Genomic DNA, 23,511 nt, shown 5'->3' on the forward strand with positions numbered 1-23,511 from the left:
TGAAAGTTTAGGGGTCAAAATGAAAATTTGTAAAAATATGATTTCTGGACCCATATGAATAATGTGACTAATTATTAAATTAAATGTGATATTATAGATCAAAGAAAATGAGATTCGGACATAGATTGGGAATGAATGAGATTATGGACTAAATTGGAAAAAATTGCCGTGCTCGTATTCGAGGTAAGTTTATATGTAAATAATATATCGATTCTTTTTATGTTATTATATTTCGTTATTATATGAGATTTGGCTGCCTATAGAATGATCATTTGATGTAAATTACGAATCGAAATAGACTATGAATGAGTTTGTTAAATGTTGAAAAGTGAGGAATTTCCCGATTAAACCTTTGGAATAAAAATGATAAGAATGATCCATTGTGAGAACACATGTGTAGTACTATGTGTAGGTTACCATGTGTTTAAGATGGTTTTAGGTCATGTGTGTAGTACTAAGTGCAGGCTACTACGTGTACCAGATAGTTAGGTCGCATGTGTAGTACTAAGTGTAGGTTACTATGCGTACCCGACAACTTCAATCACATGTGTAGTACTAAGTGCAGGCTACTACGTGTATCAGATGGTTAGTTCACGTATGTAGTACTAAGTGTAGGCTACTACAAGTACTGGATTGTTGGTCACATATGTAGTACTAAGTGTAGGTTACTATGCGTACCAAATAGCTTCGGTTACAAGGGTGGTAATATGTGCAGGCAACTGTGTATCTGTTATTATTCCAATGAGTTCAACGGGAAATTGACTGAGTGAAAATACATGTGAATATGACCATGTGATGAATAAGTGCAGGTATATGTTTGTGGAAATTTATGAGCAATTTGCTCGATAGTTGAGTGAACTTTTGGTAAGATGGAATGGAGTAAGTGAAATTATGTAAGAGTGAAATTTGTAATAAAACAGCTAGATAGTAGCAGTTGTGTAACTTTGAAAAATCATCAGAAATAGAAGAAATCGAATTATAGGTTGAATAAAATATTAAATTAAATATTTTTGAGTCTATTTTCATATAAAAGAAATGGTATAAGTAAAATGATTTCATATTATGAGATATTTGAATTTTTGTGAGACAGTGTTAGAATGATTTTGGAATCCCCTATTTTGACTTGGAAATATCATTAAAAATTGTAAAAAAATAATTATAGGTTATAATTTATATTCTTAAAATCTTTAATGAGTTTATTTTCAAAAGAAATAGACGGGAACATTAATCGAAACCTGTACTATGAGATAATTGATTTTTAGTAAAGAAAGGTCGAAGCTGTCAAGTAGCAGAACAGGGGTAACTTTAAAGAATAAACTGTACTTATTGGATAGATAAAAAATTATGGAAATTTTATGGTAAAAATATATATGAGTCTAGTTTCAGGGAAAATTTACGGATCTTAATTTAGAATTCCGTAGCTCCAGATAAAAATAATTTAGTAACTGTGATTCGAGAAAACAACATGACCAGAAAATAGTAATTATGATTATATTTCCATGGAATCATGTTGATACTTTGCTTATTATTTTCATTTGGAGCTTAAGCAGTTAGATGTAAAAACAACATTCTTACATGAAGAACTTGAGGAAGATATTTACAAGCAACAACCAAAGGGTTTTATAATCTCAAAAAAGAAGGACTATGTTTGCTTGTTGAAAAAGTCCGTTTATGGCTTGAAACAGTCACCAAGACAGTGGTACAAGATGTTTGATTCTTTTATGACCACTTATGATTTCAAAAGAAGCAGCTTTGACAGTTGTGTTATTTTAAGAAAAACAGTGATGGATCTTTTGTGTATGTACTTCTATATGTTGATGACTTATTGATAGTAGCCAAAGATGAATGAGAGATAAGAAAGGTCAAAGTCCAGCTTAGTAAACAATTTGAGATTAAAGATTTGGGAGCAGTAAAGAAGATACTTGAGATAGAGATTATTAGAGATAGAAAAACATGTAAATTGTACCTAAGTTAAAAAAGGGTATATTGAGAAAGTTCTTCGCAGGTTCAATATGCAGAATACCAAATCTGTTAATACTATATTAGCAGCCCACTTCAGACTTTCATTGTCTCTGTCTTCGTAATCAGATGATGAGATTGAGTACATGACACGTGTTCTATATTCTAGTGTAGTGGGATCTTTAATGTATGTTATGGTTTGCTCATGTCCAGATTTATTATATGCAGTTAGTGCAGTTAGTAGATACATGGAAAATCTCGGTAAAGAACACTGGAAAGTAGTTTAATGGATTTTCAAATACTTACGAGGTACTACTGATGTTTGCTTACAGTTTGAAAGAACTAGAGATGGAGTCATTGCCTATGTTGATTTTGATTTTGCTAGAGACCTTGATAAAAGAAGATCTCTCACCGGGTATGTCTTTACTATTGGAGGTTGCACAATAAGTTAAAAAGCCACTTTGGAAACTAAAGTTGCTTTGTCTACTACTAAAGCTAAGTACATGTCAATTATTGAGGCTTGTAAAGAAGCTATTTTATTAAAGGGACTCTTTGGTGAACTCAGTAAAGGCCTTCAGATCAGTACAATGTTTTGTGATAATCAGAGTGTCATCTTCTTTATTAAAGATCAAATATTTCATGAGAATAAAACACATTGACGTTCAGTATCATTTTGTGCATGAAATTATTGCTCGTTGTGATATTATTGTGAGCAAAGTTAGTGCTCATGATAATCCTGCAGATATAATGACTAAATCACTTCCTATAACCAAGTTCGAGCATTACTTGGACTTAGTTGGTGTTCATTGTTGAAGAATATCCTTAAGGAGTTTCATGGAAGAGGTGAAGAACTTATTCGTTGAGAGTTAGTGGTGAAGAACTTGTTTGTTGAAAATTCCTGTAAAGGTGGAAATTGTTAGAGTTGTGTAACCCAAATTCTAGGAGATTACTTACAAGTCAAGTTAAAGAAAATATATTTTCTTTCTAGAAGATTTAGTATTTATTAGTATAATATATTTAACATTTATTAACATAATATTTTTAACATTTATTAGCATATTATATTTGACATTGATTAAAATAAGGTGTTTTTCAACCTATAAATAGATGTAGTCGAAATTCTTGTGTTATTTGAATTCACCGTTAGTGAATTTTCTTTTCCCCTGCTCGTGATTGTTTGTGATCTTTTTACATTGCCATTATCAACGTTCAGTTTTTAAGAACAATCAATTAATTCAATAAATTATCGATTATATTTAACAAACTACCCGAAAAATGTAATAATAACAAAATAGGAGATGACCAATCCCCTTCTCGTCTAACGATGAAACTTACGAACAAGGTGAGTTTGATGACAATAAACAACAATATTCGACAAAACTGATTATAAAAAATATATTTCTACAAAGTGCCCCTGTTTGATCATCACCATACTGTTTTCCAGAATCTGGGAGGAAGGGAAAATAATCACGAGAAGAATTTGTAGTCCTTTGCTGACACAATAATTGATCTAAGTCCTCCAATGGGTGATAGAACCATCAGTAATACACCCAGTACAATGCATATCTGACATGGATACCAAACGAGCTTAATGTTAAACATGGCTTGTATTTGGCATGCTCATAAACCACTGTCGAGGTTATTACTTGTTACTTACCCAGTTTATGAACCAAGTTAAGCTGAATCTTTTGGGTTTGCAGATTATAAGCCAAATGATGCATGGAAGCTGCAAAAGCAAGAAATTTTTATAACATTGTATTTTTTTATAATGATGGTTTAGAGTTTAAGGTTTTAAGTATGAAGAAGTTTGAAATAATTACATAATATGATGTAGGAGCGAATGCAAACCCCCCAAAGAAACTGAGAAGACCTCCAAAGAATGGGAAGCAAATGGCAATAACCATTGTGAATGCTGCAACAAACAAGATCATAAATCATGGTAAAAGAGAACTAGATTTTGATTAGGAGAAAATGGGAGTTTGAGTTGGGGTTATTTACCAACATATAGAGTGCGGCTAATTAAACGAAGCCTTAAACAAGGTCTGAAATGCAATTCCTTTACCATATAACTCTCCATCATGTCAAACACTGGCATTGCAAATATCTGCATAGGTTTTTTATCATATCATAGTGTCAAAACCCGAACCCGAAATCACCCAACTATATGTATAGTTGTACCTGATAGCTGCCAATGACATGGATGACGACGAAGATGTTAGCAGTAGCAATGAGCCCAGTGGGGTTCTCCAATGTTAAGAGGATGTTGTCATTAACACTGTTTCCAAATGCCCAGTAACCAATAAGAGCAACCGGTAAGTAGCAAATTGCCACTATTAGATATGCAACAATCACACCTTTCCACATTGGACCTTTTGAAGGTTTTTCAGGAGTTGATGGCATTGTTGCTTGGATTTCCAATACCACATTATGACCCGCGTACGCAAAGGCTATTACGCCCAATCCGGCAAGGAAGTCGAATACTTTACCAGGGTTGGATGTGGACTTGTATGAGTAGTCGACATTCGGTTGAGCACCCTTTCCAATCGAAGCTGCCCAAGCAATGGTAGAATAGCTGCATAGAAATAACATTCGATTAATGGAACATCAGACATACGAAAAATGTCCGCTTTCAAGCGTTTTACCTCAGTGACATGACTGCAGCGGCCAGTGAGACACCAGATATGGAGTTGAAGTTTGGGAGATGGGAAAGGACGAAGTGAACCGAAGCAAAAATCATGATGAAATATGTTTGTCTGATTTCCTTGCAGTTGGGACAGACCAGATCATGGAACTTCTTCAACGATTGGCCTCCCGTCACCATGTAGACAATGTCGGAACTAACGTCTACGGTTAATTGCTGAGGTATGATGATCCATAGCCCGAGCTTTTCACCGAATGCATACTGGCCTAACTCATGGTACCTATCGAAACGCTTACCGGGTATCATCTCATGCATTTCCACCATTTGCCAAATGGTGTATAATGTTACAACCCATGATAAAAGCATTATAGTAACCCCAGGACCCCTGCAAATTCATCATAGTCAAGAATGAATACAGTGTAGACTGTGGGATTAATGTACAAATTTTGGGAACTTACCATCCAAGCTGTGACATGGCATAAGGAAGGCTAAGAACACCAGCTCCAACCATTGCGGTGACATTGTGAAAAGCTGAATACCACCATTTAGCATTCCTATTAGAAGTGACGGGGAGCCATTCATTGATGGCCCTCTCGCGTTCGCTTTCTGATCCTTCATACACCATTTTTTTTTCTTTTTTTCTCTCAGTTGTGGTTAAGGAATTGGGAACAAATCTGTAAAGAAAAGGGTTAAGTATAATGAAACTCGCCGAAGTATCCACCATATAAGCTACATGTGCCCAATTATATGGTATGCTATTAATAGAAAGTGGATTTTACAAGGAAGATAATGTGGACAGTTGTTGTAATAAGCTCCCATTTCTCTTCATAAATCTTGTTAGTTTGACAAGTTTTGGGGTGTCTAAGGTTTGAATTGCTAGAATGGTCTAATTTATGGAATATGCTGTCTGTCTCATGGGCAGCTTTTATGATGGATCTAGTGGGAATGAAGGGTAACCATGTAGCTTCAGCAAAACTCTCCCTCGATTCCCCTGTAACCATGGGATCAACTGGTCAATTTTTTATTAACGTGTTCTAATTTACATGTTTTTTTCCTTTTGGTCTATCAATGGTGGCTAACTTTTCGCTTTAAGTCTCACTTTAGTGGAAAAAATTGCACATTGAATCATGAAGAAAAATATGAATGAAACTTGGTATTCATTAACAGAGAAGAAAAAGATTTTGCAAGGATTGTTTTTATTTCGTTAAATTTGCTATTAGTCCTTGTACATTGTGAAAGTTGTAGATTTAATCCATGTACTTTTATTTGATAAATTTTAGTCCTTGTTCTTTTTGAGTTGGTCTACTTTAGTCCTATACTTTTTAAATTTTGAAATTTTGATCTTAACTCGAACAGAAATTGCTAAATCCATTTGAGTTGGATTCAATTATTAACTTTGTACCATGTATATAGTTGCAGATTTAGTTCTTATTTTAAATCTCTATACTTTTCGAATTTTCAAATTTCAATTTTGACGCAAACAATATTCGTTAATCCATTAATTGAGTTTTTAGTAAGTAATATGTGAAAATAACAAGTTGACGTGATATTACACATGATAATATGCTTACCACATCAAATTTTGGAAATAATATAACGAATTTAACTGTTATCGTTTGGTAATGACTGCATTTTTAAATATTGAAAAGTATAGAACTAAAAATGACAGACTAAATCCATAACTTTTGTAAAGTACAAGGACTAATGGAAAATTTTAACCTTTTTATTAAAACTTAAAAACTTACAACTTCAACAACAAACTAAACATATAATACAACTTGGTATGTTTATTGATACATTAAAAATTCTGGGTCATTTTTCAGTATATACCTTGAATTTATTCATAGGTCCCAAACACAGTAAACTGAAGTGTAGGAATCTCATAGAATCCTAAATTCCTTTCCTGTCAACGGTGGTTCTAGAAAATTGCAATACTCTGCATCAAGCAACTAAAGAACGGGCACTCTTGATGCGGCGATCCAGCCGTGTATGGCTTCTATTATCCTCGACAGCTAGGCCTTGTGCTCCAAAACAGAAATAATGGTTCATCAACTTCTTATCAACTGAACTTTGCTTTGGATTCATTCGTGTTGTTGTTTCACCATTAAATGACGAATTCGAGTAAAAGCATTGAGCATCTAGGACACTCTTTTGTTCATCCATTGATATAGGCGAGGTTGTAGAAGATACTGAAAAAGGGCTTGGAGGTGACTTAAAAGGAGCAGCTAAATGTGGTGCTGCCTGGATCATACCATGAGTTAGCCCAGCAGTAAATTTCTTCCTGCTGGATCGGCTTGGAAGATCATTGTGGAGAGCAAGGGTCCTTTTGTTGTTTGGAAGAGATGCAGATTTCGTGTACTTTTCACGAAGCGGAATATGCATGTCTGGCCAGTTTCTACAAGTACTCGTAACCTCCACAGGATCATCAGTGTCTACCGATTCTGTGCTAGTAGCTTTTCTTTCCTTCTTCCTAGGCCAATGGAGAAAATTCTTCAGTCGTCTCGCAGTATGATTTACAGAGATTGACTTCTTAGTATCAAACGAAGTACTCAAGTTCAAGTCGCTTAGTTCACTCAGGCACGAGCTATATTCCACGCTTTCTTTTTCACAACCTGCATCGTATGTATTCTCCATACCAGTGTACAAAAATATCTCTGCATCAGGGACTCTGAATGATGTTCCAGGACTGGCACCTACACCGTGCTCTTTCAGATGAGAAACAATAGCACTCCTTGCTACATTGTCTTGACAATTAGAGATTCCTCCAGCTGCAAGTAGTTCTTTGATTAAAATTTCCGAAGATGCAGATTTAGGCCTTCTCTTGAGGAGATCTAACGGGGTCAAGCCATCAACATCACGAACATTCAGGTCAATAGATGGCACGGACATGAGTAGTTCCACCAGACTAGACTGAACATTCTCAGTTATGGCCATATGCAAAGCAGTTCTTCCATCCAAGTTTCTCACATTGATCATATCTCGAATGTCGACAACCTCACCGCATACTAATTGCTTCATCAGCTCGATCTGCCGATCTATTCTTCGGAATCCCGGGGTTCTAAAACCAGCCACAGCCACATGAAGAAAAGTATTTCCGTAATCATTCTTCACAGAGGCCAAACTCGGAGACACTTGAATAAGGAACACAACAACCTTTAAATAACCGCGATAAGCTGCCACATGAAGTGCCGTGTTTCCTTGATTGTCTGTAGAGGTTATGATCTCAAACGATGACACGAGATCCTTCACTACCTGCATTTGAGAGGCAAGAAAAAAGGACATCGGTAAATGTAGCTGCCAACAACGAACTGTATTAGTCACTAATCAGTGTAATATGAGCATAATCGGAAGTATAACTGGAGCTCAGCACCATTAATACAGACAACCTATAACTTGGGATTAACACACTATGTTACCTAAGTAGATACTGATGCTTATGTAGTTTAATCATCAGAGATGAAAGATTCAAGAGAAATTAGTGCCTTACTAACCTCTACTTGGCCTCTCCCAGAGGCAGTATGCAAGAGAGTAGATCCCTGCACATCTCTATAACCCAAAACATCAGTGCAATCCCCAAGAATCTCCCTTAAAATCTCCAAGCTCCCACCTCTTGCCGCCGCATGAACCGCTCTGTTCATCATTTCCCACTTAAAAACCGACCGAGTTTCACTCAATTCACCTTCACCACCGCCAAGGCAACCCCTGGACGACACCGCGAAATCCAGCAGCATCCTGAAAAGCTCAGAGTTTTTGCTCCTCGCTGCTGCATAAAATATATCAGTCACCCCATATTCTCCTTCTCCGAAGACAAGGAAAGGGTCTCTCTCCAACAGCTGCTTGACGAAACCGATGTCACCAGCCGAGGCAGCGGTGTACAAAAGCCAGCCTCCATACCCGGCTCTTATCAAGCTATTGTTGCCTTTCTTGGTCTCGCATTCTTGAAGAAGCCTTTTGGCGACAAAAGAGCGGCATTTAGCAACATCATCGAAGTGAGCTTCATCGTCCCACACGGTCTCCAGGCGGCGGATTCTGCGGAGAGAAGTGAGCTTTATGAGGAGATTGGAGTCGAGATGGAGGAGCTCAATGACCAGGTCGTAAAGGCCATTGGCTGCTGCCCAATCGATAGGCGATGCGTACCACCATTGGTCCCCAGTGCTCTCCCAACGCAGGGGGAAGTAAGACGGCGGCATTGTAGCATCAAAATTCACTAAAAATTATCAGATCCCACGAGATTTCAACGACCACCCAACAAAGTTTTCTTGGAGAAAAACACACACACGAAGAATTTAATTGAAACTGAAGAAACAAAAGAAAGGCAGAAGCTTGAAGATAGCTATATATCCATAAAATTCTACATCAACCAATTAAGAACAGTTTAAAGGAAGAGAATTACAAAGGTTGGGAGCCATCAGCCATGTTTTAATTTCTAAACATGAAGGGTGAACCAATAATAAGGTTATTCAGAAAGGGAAGTTTGCGTCTTTAAAGGATTTTCTTACAGATAAACATGGGAAACACTAAGCTATTAACGGCCACACTGTTTGCAAATGGAAACAAAATACCTATAGATTTTTGGTTTTTTTTTTTCCTTTTCTATGGTGGAGATAAAAAAAAGTAAGCGAAATGAGTGCAAAAAATGTATATATTTTTCCCAAAAGATTCCTCTTGTCTTGTCCGCGAAAGGGCAATGACGCCACACAAAAGAAAAACAGTAAATAAGTAATGAACTACAATCAGAAAATTTCAGTTCGGATAAATGGGAAAATGGCATTATAGAAGAAAGGTGACAGTTGAGGTCCGCACATAATTGACGATTTTCCTTTTGATTCTTTTGATGAAAAAAAGAACCTTTTCAAGTTTGAGGCTTCTTTTGTATCATAATAATTATTTGCATTAATAAAAAGTTAGAGGCAATTTCCCATTCCATTGCTTTTGATGTATCAGTTGTGTATTTATCTCCTAATTTAAGATTTGTATGAACTAGAACCGTCCGTGATCAGCATGGTGGTCGAATTTACCAATAATATAAATATGAAATAATTCTTCATGGATTTCGTGTATGAATTTTTTATATTATTAGATTTAATAAAATAAAAAATAGTAGAGTAAATTCTAAATCTAAAAAAAAAAAAATCCTAAATCTTAAAAGCATATATCATAAATACTACAGCCTAAACTTTGAGACCTAAAATTAAGAGTTATTAAAATTTATTTATAATAGTTATAATTAATTAATAATTAATTGTATTCAAATAAATTTATTAGTATCTATTCATAAGTCAATTTTTATTTTAAATGATGAGGTGTCATATTTTTATGGGTTAAATATAAAACTGGTACTTGAATTTATTTACTTATCATAGATTGGTACTTAAAGTTTTTTTTAATCCTAGATTGGTACTTGAACTTTTTCTCCGTCAACTAGTTTGATTTTTTTTTAACGTCATTAAATCTGAAACATGTGGCAAAATAAGATTATAACACATGGCATGGCATGATGATGTCATAATCTATTTTTCTATATAACTTTTTTTTCCTTTTCTTTTATTCTTTCCTCTTCCCTTCCCATCTTATTTTTTTCTTCTTCTTCTCCTCTCTTTCCCAACCCTAGTCGCCGCCAACATGCACCATAGCTCCACTTCAGCGTTGTCACCGACGTTTGTTCTCCAGTCCAAATAATGGCACTGGTCAATTTTTTCCTCTTGCTCTATCATTTCCTCTATTGTTTTTTTGAAAACTCATTGAAATCCAATTGGGATTCTCCTCTACCAGGCACCTTGCTCTGATGTCGTCACAGTCTGTTTCAATGTCTTCACTAGTCAGAGAAGCACCGAAATACTTTCCTTTCTCTCTTGCTTCTGCTCCTCTTCTTTTCTACTTTATTTTATGTTTTCAAAACCCTTGGTTGTCACTGTTCTCATTTGTTATTGTTGTTAGATAAGCCATGGTCAAATCGGGTTTACCTAAACCTGCTAAACAATTTAAGATTTTGAAATAAGTAGACAATCTGTTTCTAGGTCTGCCATATTATATGCACTTGCGTTATTCTGCGGAGATTAGATCTGCTAGTAACGTTCCACTACCAAGAAACTTGAAATGATCCCTTTGTAAGGTATGTTTTTCAAAGTGGGATGGAATTGGTGATAAAATTTGGAAAGATTATAAGTAAATTTGTGAATTGGATTGGTTTAATTGGTTTAATTTTCTTGTCATTTTCTTAGGTTTTGGTTTCTGTTGTGAACATCATTTGCTTGTTCATACTATCCTTCAACAATGGCTATATTGGTGTTTGGATTGCTTTGGCCATCTTTATGAGTTTGTGTGTGTTTGTTAGTCTTTTTAGGTAATATAATTCATTTATGGTTTTATTTATTTTCCACGGTGTTTTCTAATCAACCAAATAGAAATTTTCACTTAGTTTTTTTATTTGGGAAAGTTTTGTATGATTCTAACACTTCCTCATTAACATTGTCCTGCAAGATAGGCACTAGCATAGGGCGCTGGAGTTTTCTTTGAAGTTGATTGCTACAACCCAACATTTTTCAAAGTGGGGTGGAATTACTACTAAAATCTGGAAAGATTACAAGTAGATTTTCTGAATTTGATTAGTTTAATTGATTTTGGTGTGATTATGTTTTGAGTTTGGATTATTCAAATTTATTGTTTAAATTTCTTGTGGTTCAAAATTTTGAATAATTTAATCATATTTAAGTCACTTCATATTTACAGTTGCGTCAAACCTAGAAATGTTCTTAAGTTTCTTTTCAAAGAAACCCATAAATGTTGAATGAACTTGGAAATGTTGAATGAATTCAAAAAAGAAAAAGGCAAAGTGACGAGAGGAAGAAAGAAGAAGAAAGGAATATCTGGAAAAATAAGATAATAAGAAAAAAAAATAACCTAGAAATGTTCTTAAATTTCTTTTCAAAGAAACCCAAAAATGTTGAATGAACCTAGAAACAAAAAAAAGGCAAAGTGACAAAAGGAAGAAGGAAGAAGAAAGGAATATCAGAAAAAAATGGAAATATCAGAAAAATGGAAATAAGAAAAAAAATAGAAATAATTTTTAAAAATATTTTTATTAATTTTTAATATATTTTTAGATAATGAAATCATCATGCCATGTGTCACAATCCTATTCTACCACCTGTCTCAGATTTAACGGCGTTAAAAAAAAGTACCAATCTAGTTGATGAAGAAAAGTTCGGGTACCAATCTAGGACAAAAAAAAAAAACCTTAAGTACCAATTTGGGAGAAGTGGACAAGTTTATGTACTAATTTTATATTTAACCCTATTTTTATTTACTGTCAAATGTTGCAATCCTGTTGATATAGGATGGAAATGGTGGTACTTCGTGACAATTCATCTAAAGAGTTAAGACCTTAGGAAGATAAGGTTGATGGGAATGTTGGGGATTGGAATCCAAGAAAAAGAAGAGATACAGCTGAAACAATTAGACAAGAGAGCGTATGTTCTCCTTATCGATGTTTGCGAGCCTTTAAAAGGAGGGCCTTTAGTCATTCCCAAGATGCCACATACTACCCCCGTATGAATTCCATATTTCCTTGAACTCAATCAACCTATAATGTCTTGTCTTCTTAAGCATGGATTGTCACGTCAGGGTAGTAGATATGTGTGATGTATGAGTGGTAAGTATTTTGTCTTTGTCAAGGGTGTAGTCCTCATGAAACATGCTCGCGAGGTCTTGGACTCGTAAGGTTTTGGCCTTGTTATTGTCCTTAGTTTGTAGGATAGTCTTTTTTTAGTCTAGGCTAACTTACAAGGTCGGTTAAACACAAGACGGGCTTACAAGGTATAGGTATAACAATTGCCTACCAATCGAAAATAAGGTTATAAAGTGATCTTTCTTGAGACATTGATCTTTGTGGCTTGTCCTTTATATTGGTGAGGATTGCTTCGTTTTTTTTAGGTGATTCATGTTAACAAGAGGTACATACTTTTAGGGGTGAGATTTCCATAATGGATGTAGGTAGGTGGATTTTGAACAAATTCTTTTTGTGTTTCAGGGGTTTTAAAATTTGAAGATATTTGAATTTTTTAAATGAATGTTTATTTGATGGGAGTGTGATTCAAGGCGAGACATGTGCTATTGCACATTATGATAATTGGCTACTTGTTGGGTTTTTGTAGCGAGCTTTTTCTCCATTCAATCCCTTGTTTTTTTAAGCAAGTCCAAATTTACTCTAAATGTTTTTTTATTTTATTTTGTTAAGGGTCAAAATGAGATACCCTGTACATGTTAAGGCATATTTTAGCTAGTATTATAGCTTCGACTCCAGTTAAGTTGAATGATATTTCACATATTCCTATGTACGAGGTAGTTCGCAAGGCTTATAATATTCCTAGTAACTCTTCCAACCATTCTATTTTTGCATTGTCAACCTTCTTTTTGGGGGTTTTAAAGGTTTGTTTTACTGGTCACTTTCACTTGACTATTGGTTTAAAGTATTTTGATCAAGCTTTGGGCTAATGAGATTTTTTTAGGTTCTCACAAAGATCCTTGAATTTCCTTGGAATTAGGCACTATTGTCTATGATTAAGAGGTGAAGCTATCTAGACCTATAGATTATAATTTTTCAAACAAAATTCTACATCTGATTTTTAGTAATGGTGGCCAATGTTCTTGTGTCTATCCATTTTTGAAGAACTCAGTAGCCATTACTATGAACTTTTTTTTGGCTCGTGCCATTGGAAAAGGGCCAACAATATCCATTTCCTAGGTTACAAATGATACTGGATTATTGATCAGTTGAAGTTGCTCCACTGGTTAGCGAGGTATTGGAGCAATTTTTTAGCAAAGTTCACACTTTAATATGAGGTTTATTACATCCTTATTGATTGTAGACTAGTAGAACCCTTATCCAAGAAGTTTTTATTCTAGAGTTCGTCCTCCCATGTGGTGTCCACAAATTTCATCATGAATCTCTCTTACTATTTAATCAGTTTTTCTAAGGCCTAAACATATGAAGAATGGTTGCCGGATGCTATTCTGGTACAATTTGTCATCAATTAGGGTATACCTCACTGCCTTGTTCCTTAATTTTATCTACTCTTTCTTGTCATCTTGCAGTTTGCCATCTATCAAAAATTAGATTATCAACATCATCCATGTAAGGTCATCATCTATGCACTGCATAACTATGTTTAGTCTTGTACTCTAATAATATTTTGCCCACTATTGAATTTTTCATAAATGAGGCAAACCTTAAAATAGTGTCAACTATAGTGTTCTCACTCATGGGAATTTTTTTTAACTCTGTTCCATCAAACTTTCTTAACAAATTTGTAACGAGCTTGTGGTAATTGGATAGGTCTCACCCGTTACCTCATACTCACCTAATAATATTTTTTAGCCACCAATTGAGAACCTAAGAATATTTAGAAATTTTTTCCCAAGGTTGACATGCTAACTCGAGAACTAGTATGAGAGTTTCGTACTTTGTGACATTGTTAAAAGACTTGAACCTAAAAGATATGCTATCTTGCTTTTCGTTACTTGAGGGTTGAGTAATAAAATTCTTACACCAAATCTATCTTTTCTAATAGAACCATCAATAAAATAGGTCCACTAGAATTTAGGCAAATGGCTCACTGGATTTACAACATTTGGTGTCCTTTTTCCTTTGTGGTCTTTCTTGTCTAGATCAACATCCTCCATTACCTAATCTCCTTCTTCTTCTTCTTCTTCTTCTTCATCTTTATTTACATTATGTGTAAAAGAAGATTCAGCCACAAACTTTTCGAATACCATGGCCTTTATTGCCTTCTTTGATAAGAATTCTAAGTCAAACTCACTAACTTCATCATTGCACTTTATCATTTGTCATGAGGAATCAACCCTCTGCAATATTTCTTTAAGGGGTTGGTCAAATAACATTAAAACAATATGATAATATAAAAACTTTCTTAACTTTCTTGTGGCTACTACTAGGGCAAATATTATCTTTTTTATTTTGGCATAGTTGATTTTGTCATTTTGTATGATTCTATTATCATAGTGTACAGGAGTTTGGTCACTTGCTTCTTCTTTAACCCAAACGATTGCTACTGTTTCATCTGAGTTCGTGAGGCATATCAATCAATGATGTTTTCATAATTGTTTGAATGATGCATAACAATCCTTATTCTACTAGAATAAAGCTTGCAGGGCTCTAAAGAATAGTAGGAACTTGTCTACCGTCTTAGATATGAATCTGTTCAATGATACCACCTTGCTTTTCAATTTTAGGATTTCACTAGTAATCATGCGAATTGCATTTATTTTATTAGCGTTTGCCTCAATTCCGTTATTAGATATTAAGAAATATAGAAATTTCCCTAGTTAAACATCAAATGAGTACTTGTTCAATTTCAACTAGAAAAATCCTTATAAATCCTTTAAATGTTGCTCCATTAAGGTACCTTTTACTAGCATGTCTTCCACATAAACCTCTATATTGCAACCTATCTAATCTCCAAAAACTTTATTAACCAATCTTTGGTAGGTTGCACTAGCGTTATTTAAACTCAAATGAATGACCTTATATAAAAAAAACCCATATTTGGCGATGAATAATGCCTTTTTTTTAGTAAACCAGGGCTATTTAGATTTGGTTATATTTGAAAAGGTATCTATAAAGCTCATATACTTGTGGCCTGTTGAGGGACCAACTAATCTATCTGTCAAAGGTAGGGGAAACTATTTTTAGGGCAACCCTTGTTTAATTCGACACATATCCTCCACTTATAATTTATTTTCTACACCAAAACTATATTTATGTGTAACAGTTCGTTTTTCATGGTGTCAAAAACAGTGGTTTCGGGGTCACAAATCCAACGAGTAAGTTTGTAAATGTTATTATTTAATATTTATGAGTCAAATATGGTATTAAAATAAATTTTGAATTGGAAAATTATGTTATTTGAATGAATAATTAGGTTTAAGTGGTATGACCCTAAAGTCAAGTGGTTTTAGAAAATGAGGTATCGAGACCTCATTTTTATAAACTGAGCCGTAAATATTTTATTAAATGTCTACGGAGTGTTATTAAGGTTGTATTAAAGTTTCATTAAGAAATTTATGTTTAAATAGTTAATTAATTAAAAATGACTAAATTGTAAAAGATGCAAAAGTTGAATTATATTAATTAAAGGTCTCAAATAGCTAAGGAAAATTAATTAAATAACAAAAATGGAAAATAAACCATACTATAAATTAGTGGCGGTTGGTGACTAATTTTTATTAGTTTAAATTATATATTTTAATATTAATAAAGTAAATAATAGGTATAAAATAAGAAAAAAAAGAAAAACAAAACATAATTTCATATGTTCTTCTTCGATGGGAAGAACTCCATTTTCCGAGCAAGGACATTTGGCCAATCTATTTCCAATGCATGTGGGAGATTTTGAGGTCCGTTTTTAATAATTTTTATGTTTTTGAAATCATTGCAACTAGGTTTAGCTAATCGAGGAATCAATTTGTTAAATTGTTAAATGTTTAGAATTTTACCATGGATGAAATTGTGATGTTCTTTAAATTTTTTAATAGATTATAAAGCTTGATTGTTAAATATAAGTATTTTGTTAAGTATTTTTTGATGATTTTCAAGTTTAGGGACTGATTTATAAAAAAGGCAAAATTTAAGGAAAATAGTATAAATTATGGATAAATATGGGCTGTTATAAGATTTGGTCAAAATTGGTTTGCATGAATTTTATTTAGAAATGATGAAATTGCAGGTTTCGGGTTTAAGGACTAAATTGCAAAAGGGTGAACTTTGAGGGTAATTTTGTAAATTTTCATTATTATGGGTTATAAGCTAAATTAATCATTCTAAATGCTGGAATGGGATTAATTGAATTAAAATGGTTAATTTACATGTTTTGAACTTAGGGACTAAATTGTATAGAAATTAAAATGGTGGGGGCAATTGTGTAAAAAATGTTAAAAAATGACTTAATTGCATAAAATGAATTAATTTTTCTGTTAGAATAAGGGAATTGAACGGAATTATTATTTTAGATCAAGAATGAGTGAAAAATCGTGGAGAGAAGAAAATTACCAAATAGCCCCTATACTTAGTCATTGCTAGTTTTTAGTTTGGTAACTTCGTATGAACTGTAATAATTATAATGTTATTTAAATTAAATGTTTACTATATTGATTTTAATCTAAATGAATCAATATGTATGTGAATGTAACTACATAACTACATTATGAGGAATTGACGGATATTGAGTCTTGGTTGAACCTTAGGAATTCTTAGGATACAAATGACATGTCATTAGGGATTTCAAGTTTTGGGTACTAGTATTGAATTTGTTGCGGATTCTCCACAGTTTATGTGAGCAGCATCGTGTAGTTTACATTCTAACTCACAGCTCGTGTAAGCAGGCCCATTTCACAGCTCGTGTGAGAAATAATGTAAAGGAAATGTTACGGTTATATGTAAAGGCACACTTCGTGTGAGCTTTCTCGAGTATCCGACGTAATTCTAGATGGTTCAATGAGTAAGAAAAGGGAATGAAATGGTAAGTACACAATTAAGATGTAACATGATGTTATAAAAATATTGATGAATTAAATGATGTACTTATATATGGGAAATCTATTTATGCTATGGATAAACTCATTTATAATATGGACAAATGCACTAACTTGTGATTTGATGATGTTGTTTAGAATTATACTAAGCATTTGGAAACGATAAGTAAGCAAACAAAATGAAACATGATCATATGGTAACGATGATGAATTAAATGTTATGTATATATATATAGTTGATTTCATATGTATCATGAACAAGTATGCTAAATTGTGAGTTTGATGGTGTTATATAGGCTTTATTGATCTGTAATGGTATTATAGTGCATGTGTTAATGGTGTTTTGGTATGTATAAGCTTTGGAAAGCTTTGTTGGTTTGGTACTCCTTGAAGCCTTACCAAGTTATGTGATTTTGGTTACATTAATGTTCTTTTGGATATGATTATCTTGGCTTGTTGATGATGGTTTGAAAATGGATACTTGTGAATGTTTTAGTTCATATTTGAACTAGGTTATTATATTTGGGAATGACAATATTAACATGCATAAGGTGATTTATAATGATGTTTTGATGAATATGTAAATGGTAATTTGGTATGTTTGTGCCTTGATGTTTAAGTATGGTTGATAGACTTATATTGCTTGATTAGGTAAGTTCTTTTGGTCACTTTTTGCTAATTAAAGTGTATCGTTTGTTGGTACAATTTGTTGGCTTGAAAATGGTCAATTGTGATGTGTTTTAGGTACATAATAGTATGAGGCTATTATGGTATGTCTTGAATGGTTTGGAAATGGTTAAATGTGGTATGCTTTAGTACCTAAATGGACTAGATTTAAATGCACGAAACGTGTCATATGAACTTGTTTATGCATGCGTTAATTAGATATTAATGGTGGTACCTCGATTGGCATATTGATTAATTGAATTAAGATTTTGGAAGTGACAAATATATGTGTGTTTAGATGAGGTTTTAGTGCTTTGAAAGTGTGCATAATTGGTCTAAATGTGAAACACCCCCAACCCTTATTCGTCACCGGAACAGGGTTATGAAACATTACCGGTCATTATAGAACAAATACGAACAATCTCATAAATATTTAACATACACATTAGAGTTTACCAACCCTACAAATCTTAAACAAAAAATAACTCAATATCCAATTATTTAACCAAATCAAAACACGATTAAACACTTCTAAAACATGCCAAAATGATAGACTTAATAACCAAATAAATGTACTCTTATAGATACTTTTCATATTTTAACCAAGACAATTCAATATAATAATTTCACCTAAAGTTTATCAATTTCATACTCATATATGCATTAATATAAACATTCTATTTTATAATATTAATTTATTATACATATATTTAAGTATATAAATAGTTTATAATCATATAACATCATTTACAAACCTTACTCAAATATCAAACAAATGACACCCTAGGTACATGCCATTACCAAAAAGAAAATATACTTCACCACTTGAGTTGGGATCGGCTCTGGATGCTGATTCAACGATCTGGCTATACCTAACCTCGGCACGGAAATAAACTGTATGCTGAGTATAACTCAGTGGTATTTCTATAATCCGAATACTTATTAAGCAAAAATTTATAATGTTTAAATACATAATCACACATAACAATAATCATTCAACAAATAGTCAAATTTCTCAAACACATCATTTTTAACACTTTCAATTATCATATTTTCTATTTCAACCTCATAATTGCTATTCAATTAGCATTTCACAATAATATACTCAATTCAATTTCAATATCAATATCTATTCCATGAATCCATGATTCATGCAATTCCATGCAATTTAATTGCATACTTCATTTCATTGTTCATTCCAATCCATAATCAATATCATTCAATGTCAATCGATTGGTCAATTCATTCGTATACCCTTATTAACACGACTCGGACTCGGACAAATACACGGATCCAACCAAAACACACCAACACGACATTCAGTGCCTCATCGGTTATGCCGAAGTAAAGTAATACGGTACTTAGTACCTCATCGGATTTATCTGAAGGAATAATACGACACTCATTTTCTCATTGACTCAAAGTCGAAGTATCCCTGTACACTTCCAATCCTATGGCATGCTAACTATATCCGACTCAGCCCGATACAGTTAATAGAATTTTCAATTCACTTTTCAATTTCCAATCAATACTAATTTCAATCAATTCCAATTCAATACACATTTCAATCATTCATATATTTACACAAGACAATTCAATTCAATATAAATAATAATAACAAATAAAACTCAATCAATTCAATTTCACTTACCTTACTTATTAAATAACAAATACAATAAATAATTATTAGATTCGGATTATAGAAATACAAATCGTAATTCTCGTGTCACTTTTTTTCGGCTTGTTCCTTTCCTTTCTTAGCCGAGGTCTCCGACACCACGTTAGCTACGTAATTTAATCAATTAAAAATTATCAATACAACACAATTTTATATCAATTGTTTCAATTTATACACAACTTTTGCTTAAATTCCAATTCGATCCCTATCCAAATTTAACCTTATTTTCGTCATAATTTTATTATCTATTATTCATTCAACTATCGCTTAAAATTAATTTCAACCCTCTAATTTCACCATAAAACTCAAATTTCAAATTTCTTTCAATTTAGTTCCTACTACTTCAAACTTATAATTTGTTTTACATTTCAATCCTTTTCTCAATTCTAACTTGAAATTCTATCAATTCAAACCCTAATTCTTCAATTAATTCAACATATCCCACATCTAAAAATCAACTAACTTTCAAAATTTTAACATAAATCAAGTAATAATTTGTTCTAGGATTCTAAAAACATCAAAATTACAAGAAAAAGAACTAAATTGACTTACCAATTGAATTTGAAACCTTAAACCCTAATTTTTCCCTTTTCTTTCTTTCCCTTTTTCCTTTCTTTCTTTCTCCCTTATTTTTCGTTTCTATTCTGTTCTTCTTTTTCTTTTTGTTTCTTTTTTTTATTTATGTAGTTTATGTTTATTATATTAATATAATATTATATTAACATAATAATTATTAGTTCTTAAATAATAAGTAAATACATATATTTATTACAAATGTATAATTATATTTATTACACATGTACATTATTTTTACCATACAATTGTCTCAATTTTGATTTATTTATTATTTTATTAAATACTAAAATATTAAATATTTACATTTATAATTAATTTATACTTATGTACATTATTTGTACAAATGCATTTAATTGTTACCGTACACTAGTATTTACTTTTTTACCATACAAGTGTTACTTATGGTTTATTTTCTCATTTAATCCCTCAACTTTTCTTTAATCTATAATTAAACTTTCACACTTTGTTCAATTTAATCCTTATGCCTAATTAACCTTAATTCAAGCTAATTCACCTAACCAAAACCTAATTAACCACACTACTAACTTCGTAAATATTTTTAATAAATATTTACGAATCTGTTTTATGAGAACAATGACCCAAAAATACACTTCCCGATAACCATAAATTTCGGGTCATTACAAAATGTTCATGCATGGAATAGTTTTGAAATGGTTTAATTTTAGGTAAATCTCGGTCCACACGGCTGTGTGTCATCTGATGATTTATTTAGGGTGCAAGTCAGTGAGTTACACAGCCTGGCACACGAGTGTGTAGCATGACCATGTGACCCTACTAAGAGAATTACATGGGTGAGGACATGATAAGTCGTATTTTATACATATTTTTATCTCATGCTTAGCATATTTTTGGATGAATTATCATCAGATTTGTGGAATTCGATGCTCCTAAGCCTTTAATTTCATGTTTTATACTTAGGTGAGCATAGGAGAGTAAAAAGAGCGAGAAACGGGCCAAAAACAGAGAAAATAGGTCAACATGGGAAATCAACACGGCCTGGACTTCCTCACACGGGTAGTTCACACGCCCGTGTCTATTTAACAGATTGCAACACGGTCTAAGCCACCTCACACGGGCATGTCACACGGGCGTGTCCCTATCAAGCCCAAGTCTAGTCCTATTCGGAAAAGGCCACTCTTGAGGATTTTGAAGCATTCTAAAGCCTATATAAACACCCTAGGAGGTACCCAAAAAATACACACGGAGTAGGAGGCAAGGAATTACTCGAAGAAAGCCGATTGATCCATCTCAGAAGCTGGATTCTCCTTCAAGACTGAAAACCTCCCTTCAATTTCCTTTAGGGGTTTTTGGGTTTTCTTTATGTTTTGTTATTATTCTTCTGAGATGTTTCATTTTACACTTATGAACTAAATCCCCTAAATACATAAGGGGAATGAAACCTAAGACGGATCTTGTTATTATTTTCTGAATTATATGATAAATATTTGATTTGATCTTAATTATGTGTTCTTAATTCTTGCTTTAATATTCTAGGATATTGATTCAAGTATTGATGTGCTTATTCAGAGGAGCAAAAGTCCCTATCTAAGAGTAGATCTAGCATAATTAAGCGGAGTTGATTGCACCCCTAGACATAGGGCGACATAAATCTACCAGATTAGGGTCAAACCTAATAAGGGAATCCATAGATCGAGTTAATGCAACACTAAGGGTTTTAATTAGAGAGAGATAATAATATAAATTAGGGATTTCTACGGATCAAGTCAAATGAATAAATCGTCTAATTCAGAGTCAAATAACAAGTGAAGTCTAGGTGGATTTTTCCCTTGGGTATTGTCTAAATCAATCAGTTTTCTCAAAAGTATTTTCCCAATTTACTTTCTGTGCATTCTTAGTTTAGATAATTAGTTTAGATAAAACAAATCCCCTTATTTTTAGGCTAGATAATAAAAAGAAAGTTAATACTAGTACTTTTAGTTTCTGTGGGTTCGACATTCCGGTCTTGCTATAAACTATACTACTGTTTGATAGGTGCGCTTGCCTTCATCGTGATAATAGTTAGTTTTCAAGTACAATCAATCATAAATATAAAACTTATCACACGCATCAAGTTTTTGGCATCGTTGCTGAGGACTAAAATATTAGGAATGCTTAAATTTTATTACTTTGGTATTTTATTTTAGTTTTGTTAATTTTACTAAATTTTCTTTTGTTTTCTTTCGGCAGGTTTTTATAGTTTATGACTAGAAGAAACCCGTCAGGACCATTACTTTTTGACAATGAGATTGAAAGCACAGCTCGCAGAAATCGAAGAGAAATAAGGCGAAACCTAAGAAACATAGAGGAAGGACAAGAGGAAGATATCCATAATACAACCGAGGAGATGGCTGAAAATCAGAATAATCAGCTTCCTCCTGTGGTTGCTGCAGATCCAATAAATCAGAATCCTGCTCCTCGTACTATGTATGATTATGTTAAACCTACTTTAACAGGAGCCGAATCGAGTATAGTTAGACCTGCTATTGCTGTAAATAATTTTGAACTGAAACCTAACACAATTCAAATGATACAACAGTTTGTTCAGTTTGATGGTTTGCAGGACGAGGATCCAAACACTCATTTGGCGAATTTTCTAGAGTTTCGAGATACTTTTAAGATCAATGGCATTTTTGATGATGCCATTCGCCTTCGATTGTTTCCCTTTTCGTTGAGAAACAAAGATAAACAGTGGTTGAACTCTTTACCACGAGGGTCAATCACTACTTGGAAAAAAATGACTGAAAAATTTTTACTTAAATATTTTCCGCCGGCTAAAACGGCTAAGTTAAGGAATGATATCTTTTCTTTTGTACAGATGGATTTAGAAACACTCTATGATGCATGGGAGAGATTTAAGGACCTATTACAAAGGTGCCCTCACCATGGGTTACCTTTATGGTTACAGGTTCTGACTTTTTACAACGGTGTAAACCCCTCAACAAGACAACTCATCAACGCAGCCGCCGGTGGAACTTTAAACAACAAAACACTTGAAGAGGCTTATGAATTTATTGAAGAGATATCACTGAATAACTATCAGTGGCAAGTCATGAGAACAAAGCTGAGAAAGCAGCCGGTGTTTTCAACCTCAATGCGGTTACTATGCTGTCTAACCAGGTAGAACTTTTAAATAAAAAGATTAACAGTTTGTATAGTTCTATACAGGTACATCTAGTGATGAGGTGCGATTCTAATGGAAGAGGATACACATAGAATATCAATCCTTCAACCCTAGCACCGAGGAGGAACAAGTTCAATATATGGGTAATAATAATTCTAGATCTCAAAATAACTCATACAGTAACACTTATAATGCAGGTTGGAGGAACCATCCCCACTTCTCATGGGGGGGCCAGGGAAATCAAAGGCCACAACATCCCTCAAGTTTTTAGCAACCACCTTACCAGCAGGAGAAGAAGCC

The 23,511-nt window shown here is 33.4% G+C and overlaps 2 protein-coding genes and 1 non-coding gene across 4 annotated transcripts; all 3 read right to left on the bottom strand.

Annotated features, from left to right (window-relative positions):
• Positions 1–3,189: 3,189 nt before the first annotated feature.
• LOC107886517 (lysine histidine transporter 2) lies at positions 3,190–5,284 on the bottom strand. The gene is made up of 7 exons (XM_016810506.2): positions 5,059–5,284; positions 4,602–4,985; positions 4,138–4,531; positions 3,958–4,063; positions 3,780–3,871; positions 3,617–3,685; positions 3,190–3,525 (listed from the first exon to the last, which is right to left on the bottom strand). The coding sequence occupies exons 1-7, from the start codon at positions 5,223–5,225 to the stop codon at positions 3,427–3,429; spliced, it is 1,311 nt and encodes a 436-aa protein (XP_016665995.1). The 5' UTR covers positions 5,226–5,284; the 3' UTR covers positions 3,190–3,426.
• Positions 5,285–6,302: 1,018 nt separating this feature from the next.
• LOC107886516 (protein phosphatase 1 regulatory subunit 12A) lies at positions 6,303–9,601 on the bottom strand. Of its 2 annotated transcripts, none has more exons than XM_041098560.1 (2): positions 8,092–9,601; positions 6,303–7,852 (listed from the first exon to the last, which is right to left on the bottom strand). In XM_041098560.1, the coding sequence occupies exons 1-2, from the start codon at positions 8,788–8,790 to the stop codon at positions 6,542–6,544; spliced, it is 2,010 nt and encodes a 669-aa protein (XP_040954494.1). In that variant the 5' UTR covers positions 8,791–9,601; the 3' UTR covers positions 6,303–6,541. The 2 variants fall into 2 exon arrangements, with proteins under 2 accessions (XP_040954494.1, XP_040954491.1); XM_041098557.1 differs by having other exon boundaries at positions 6,303–7,894; positions 8,092–9,387.
• A 13,271-nt stretch (positions 9,602–22,872) lies between these two features.
• On the bottom strand, positions 22,873–22,979 carry LOC121225519 (small nucleolar RNA R71). Its single transcript, XR_005923389.1, has one exon. It is a non-coding gene; the product is annotated as a small nucleolar RNA R71 (small nucleolar RNA).
• Between the last annotated feature and the right edge of the window lie 532 nt (positions 22,980–23,511).

The sequence above is a fragment of the Gossypium hirsutum genome, chromosome A03, assembly GCF_007990345.1.
Source record: "Gossypium hirsutum isolate 1008001.06 chromosome A03, Gossypium_hirsutum_v2.1, whole genome shotgun sequence".
Lineage (NCBI taxonomy): Eukaryota > Viridiplantae > Streptophyta > Magnoliopsida > Malvales > Malvaceae > Gossypium > Gossypium hirsutum.